General features: G+C 33.7%; 1 protein-coding gene across 1 annotated transcript; it reads right to left on the reverse strand.

Annotated features, from left to right (window-relative positions):
• Positions 1–333: 333 nt before the first annotated feature.
• LOC124835212 (uncharacterized) lies at positions 334–4827 on the reverse strand. Its single transcript, XM_088091854.1, has 3 exons — positions 4492–4827; positions 3806–3865; positions 334–919 (listed from the first exon to the last, which is right to left on the reverse strand). Exons 1-3 carry the CDS (start codon positions 4735–4737, stop codon positions 608–610), a joined length of 618 nt encoding a protein of 205 aa, XP_087947980.1. The 5' UTR covers positions 4738–4827; the 3' UTR covers positions 334–607.
• Between the last annotated feature and the right edge of the window lie 332 nt (positions 4828–5159).

Below are 5159 nucleotides of genomic sequence, written 5' to 3' on the forward strand. Positions count from 1 at the left end.
AATATGTAAAAGAGGAGAGGAACAAAGGGAAGTCAAATAAACCCAACAAATAGAAGCTCCCACTTAACTTTACTTTGTTTCCATTTTCAAACATTTGAAAAGTAAGCACTAACACCCTTTTGTTATTTTTTACCATTTATTGTGAACTATTAGTAAACATGAAATAAAATGAAAACAGAAAAACATTTGCTTAATTATTTGTGAAAATAGTTAACAAGAAAAGGGTCTCTCGAATCAAACACACCCTCGACAATTCCTTCCCTTAATTAAAACTACAAGGACGGCATCTTATTCAATTTTGAAATCAATCAAAAGAAATTCTTAAGCATAACATAACGGGAAAAATAAAACATTGTGACATATCAGAATTACATAACATTGAATATGATATACACATATCTGTGCAATAACAGGAACTCAGGGATAGACTAAATGAAAACCTTGTTGAAGACAGAAGGTGAAGCAAACAAAAGAATATTTTGCATCGTCCACACAAGTAAAGTTCAGGCAGCGAAATACATGATATCGACTAATGTATTTGGCTATTGATAACAAGTTGACCTTCCCTCAAATTCAAGATAGTTAACAACCTAAGAAGAAAATCTCTCTAGAGCTTGACCTCAACATCAACACCAGCAGGAAGATCTAGTTGCATAAGTGAATCTATTGTTTGAGCAGTAGGATACAGTATATCAATGAGACGCTGGTGAGTTCTGATCTCGAAATGAAACCGAGCATCCTTGTGTACGTGAGGGGATTTAAGAACACAGTAGACTCGCCTCTTGGTTGGCAATGGCACAGGTCCCATCGTTTTTGCATTGGTAGTCCTTGCTGCATCTAATATCTGCTTGCAGGAATCCTCAATCAAGGGCACCCAGTAAGATCTAAGCTTGATTCTAATCTTCTGCTTTGGTGCCATCTAAGAATAGTAACAAAACAATATTATAAGAGGATTTAATTTTATGAGTACATAAAAAAAGAAAGGCATCTGATGAAATGTTTATTCTAATTTCTGGTTAGAGTAAAGAAAAACAAATCAATGGTTTAATACTCAAAATCTCATACCATTGAGTTGCTTTTGCACCTTTCAACAGAACTTACAGATAATTTCACAAAGGAACTAATGAAAAATAAGCTAACAGCATGCTTAGTTCAACATTAATTGAAAGCCCAAAATAATAGAATTGCCATATAAAACCCCTCTCATCCATGAAGAACAAGAAAATATCATAGCAAATATTAATAATCTAACTGTTATTAGCAGCCTATGCTACATTACTTATCTCGAAAAGTAAAAAAGTTTAGGTTTTTACTACATGAAATGTGTAGTACAGAATTAAACTATTTATAAACTTTAGAAGATTTCTTAACACATCCTCAAGAACAGTGATTCGAGAATATTAGTTTCCAATGCAGCGACCATCTATTTCCATAATACTCAACTATAAATGTTATCAAAGTGATCACAGTAAAGAATCACAAAGTACACAGTAAAGAATCACAAAGTATGTTTCATGATGTTAAAATGCAGTAGAACAACATGCTGAGTGAGAGCTTAATTTTTTTTTTATTATAAAAATTCATGATTACAATATCATGAAATAAGAAATCATAATACCTCATTTTGACAACTAAAACAGTTCAAAACAGATAGTTGATAAGAGTGATTTTGATGGTAACTGAATCTACTGTGGACACAAATAGAGAATTTACTCAGGGAACAGCGCTCATATTAGAACAACAGGTACAAAGTATAGGAATTAAGAATGAAACAACCAATCAGAGAGGCAATTTTTGAACATTGGCAACAGCCATCCCAAGATTACCCCAAATGATTGCCAACCTCACTCATTTACTTCTTTCTGTATATATATTCCACAGAGCCTCTAACACAATTCTTTCTACATTAGCTGCTACCAATACAAATTTTTAATAGCCATTGTAAAACCCTCTTTTTCCATATCCATATAGGAGTGCCTAACAGGTTCTAATATTGCCTTTACCTTTCTCTACATTCAACAACCAACTGTCCAACCAAACAAAGTAAAACAAATTTGAAGAGAAAATCCAGTATTTGACAAACAAGATATCAGAGACCACGTTTAGCCACATTCTTCAAGAAAGAAACATTTGCACCAGTTGGACAACTTCCTAGGACTGTAGTCTAAGGACACTACTGTAAGATTAAATCTTAAAACCAGCAGACATTAAAGGAAGTTGTCTAACATATATACTAGTTACAACCCACTGAGATAGGCAAAATGGAACTTCCCAATAGTTACCAGGCCCTCTATGAACTTGATTGCCATTTTTTCGAGCTAAAGTTGTCGGGGCCTCTATATCATGCAGAGCAAGGCCCATTTTGATAAATTAGGGGTGAGGGATACAGCACTAATAGGCCATCAAGCATCATGGAATACGAAATGGATTCATATATTCATCGTCATAGCTGTCAAACCATGAACTATACAGAGATACTTGGTTTATGAAACGTAAATAGTAACTTTTTTCTCAATTTAGAATGTACACGTGATTCATCGACACTTAAAACGTTAAAAAACTGCATACATCACAATGGACAAGTAAATTGTAATGGTACTAGAGCACACAAGCCAAAAATTCATAATTGAAACTCCAGTGTTGATTCTTTATGAGTTCCTGCAAACTCATAGTTCATCCTACATGAACTACTCCACATTGTTTGTGGATATTGAATGTGTTGGAAATCTCATATTGACTAATATTATGACTAAATCATGATATATAAGGGAGTGCAAATCTCATCTAATAAGCTGATTTTGTGAAGTTAAGTTAAACTCAAAATCCACTTTCTATAAAATGATAATTATAATTTGTGCAATTTATTTAAAGAACATAATATGCTCTCAGGAAACACCATTTTTTCTTTTCTTCTAGCCTTAGGGCAAAGTAAGTGATTGCACGAAGACTATGTTTTGAAAGAAAAAAGAAGAGGCAATGATATAGCTAAATAAATTGAATGGAGTATGACAATGGCTGTATGAAGTCTCTGTTTCTAGGTGATGAAAACAGAACTTGAAAGCCAAATAGGAGTTTAGAGCAAGTGAATGACCTTATGAAGCCACTATATCAGAAGAAGAATGTAATAGTAAAAAAGAGTGTATTAAGAAAAACTCCTTTGTTTCACTTTTATGTAATAATTTATATCTTTATAGGTTTCAGTTTCTCTGATGAGAATTGGTAAAAAATAAAAAGCAACAAAGTTAAAAATATCAAAAGATGCTAAGACATGATTCATCCTGGGATACAGAACCCCACCAATTTATGTATTATCACACGATTCAAAGCAATAAGTGATTCATCACATGATATAAATTGCTACGTTGCTGAATTGAATCAAATTATGCAATTCAAATTACGGAAAGTGCAATCATGTGATTTTAATAACCTTTCAAATATATTCATGAAACATATTTCAGCCAAAATTATAACGTAAAAATTGTCTAGTACAAGCATAACTGGTCAACAATAATATTGAGAGTCATGTCACATCGTCAGGGAACTATGCCATATGACTATGAGGAGTCAAATATTCACTCCTGACTTATTGGCTACCATCAAATACAACTCATTTAACCTCTTACCTGATTTACCAAACACTATTCACAAATTAAAATGTCCAATCATTTCTTATTATGATTCTTCAACGATTTTTACTGGATATAGTTCACTTGAAATTTGAGCCTTACATGTTCAAGATAAAGAAAACCCCCGAAATGAAACAAATATTAAATAGCAACTGGAATTGAGGAATTGAACAACATACTGCATCTGCATCAGCGCCAATGCTAATTGCCGAAGTGCTCGGAGTCCCCAAGTCACCAACCTAAAACACCAAAATATTGCATTAACAAGGATATCAACTGCACCATGCCACCTAACATCTAACCGCCCACCCCCCACTTCACTAATGAGCTCAAAACATTAATGATATGTTGTTTGAATGGGAGAAAAGACATTACAGCAGAAATGAAACAGATAACAATGTAGTTTCCTTTGTTCAGTTAAAGGGAAAGTGGAAATCAAGGGGAGAACAATAATCAACTTGAACAAACAAATATTCAAATTTTTCCCCACCCATTTTCTCTTAAATTTAAACAAACTTTCCTCCCTCGTTTTCCTTCCGCACTACTCAACATGTGTAAGGAAAACTACTACACAAGCTAAACCATAATAACATTAAACCCAGTGCCATTGTACTTCCTAAATCTCCAAGCAAACAAGTTATGACATTGCATAAGACAAAAACAATAACGTTGTCGTAAAGTTCATTATTCATTTCATCTTATCTCCCCAAATCTTAAATTATCAATAAACACAATGAACATTGCTTTACAGATAAATAACAAAAGCTGAATTAGTGCATTCTAGAAACACAATTAATCAAGCAATTGAAAAACTCCTAGTAATAAATCACCCAATGAAGAAATACCAAACCACACACCCACAAACCTGATAAGTGGTGGGTTCAGAGTCATCATCAAGGGTTTCTGGAGGTGGGTCCAAGGGATCAGGGGAAGAATCCAACACTTCCGGAGCAACATGAACCACAGTTGATGACTGCAGAGGCTTGGGGCATGTGACCCTCAAGGAGTTACCCGAGAAAAGGCACAAAGATGGAGACTTTAGCTTGTAAGATAGAGAGGGAGAAGAATTGGAGAGAGAAAGAGGTGTAACAGAGAGAGAAGAAACCGCCATTGAAGCTCTTCAACAATTCTATCTCACTCTGAATGAACGAACTCGTGTCAAGCTCTGTTGAAGGTTGTATTCGGACACATCCCATAGAATTATCCACAATTTATTTTCTTTTCTGATTGTTTTTATTATGGATGACAGCCCGAAAGCCCATTAAATAATGGGCTTTCAATACAACCTTTTACGAATATGGCCCAATTATATTTTTCATTTCCAAGTTTTAAATGTGAAAGAAATATTTAATTGAAGAAGGAAAAACACTATTAATCATTTGGAACATATATGAATGCATGATTTTCGTCAAACCAGTTCTATTTATTTATTTAACTTCTATTTTGGAATGCTTATTTTAAAATGTGAGTTTGACTAAAGAATTTTATAGATGCTAAATGTTGAGTAGAAGTTAAAAAAACAAACTAGTGTAC

The sequence above is a fragment of the Vigna umbellata genome, chromosome 5 (assembly GCF_029865625.1).
Source record: "Vigna umbellata cultivar VRB3 chromosome 5, Vumbellata_1.0, whole genome shotgun sequence".
NCBI classification, from domain to species: Eukaryota; Viridiplantae; Streptophyta; class Magnoliopsida; order Fabales; family Fabaceae; genus Vigna; species Vigna umbellata.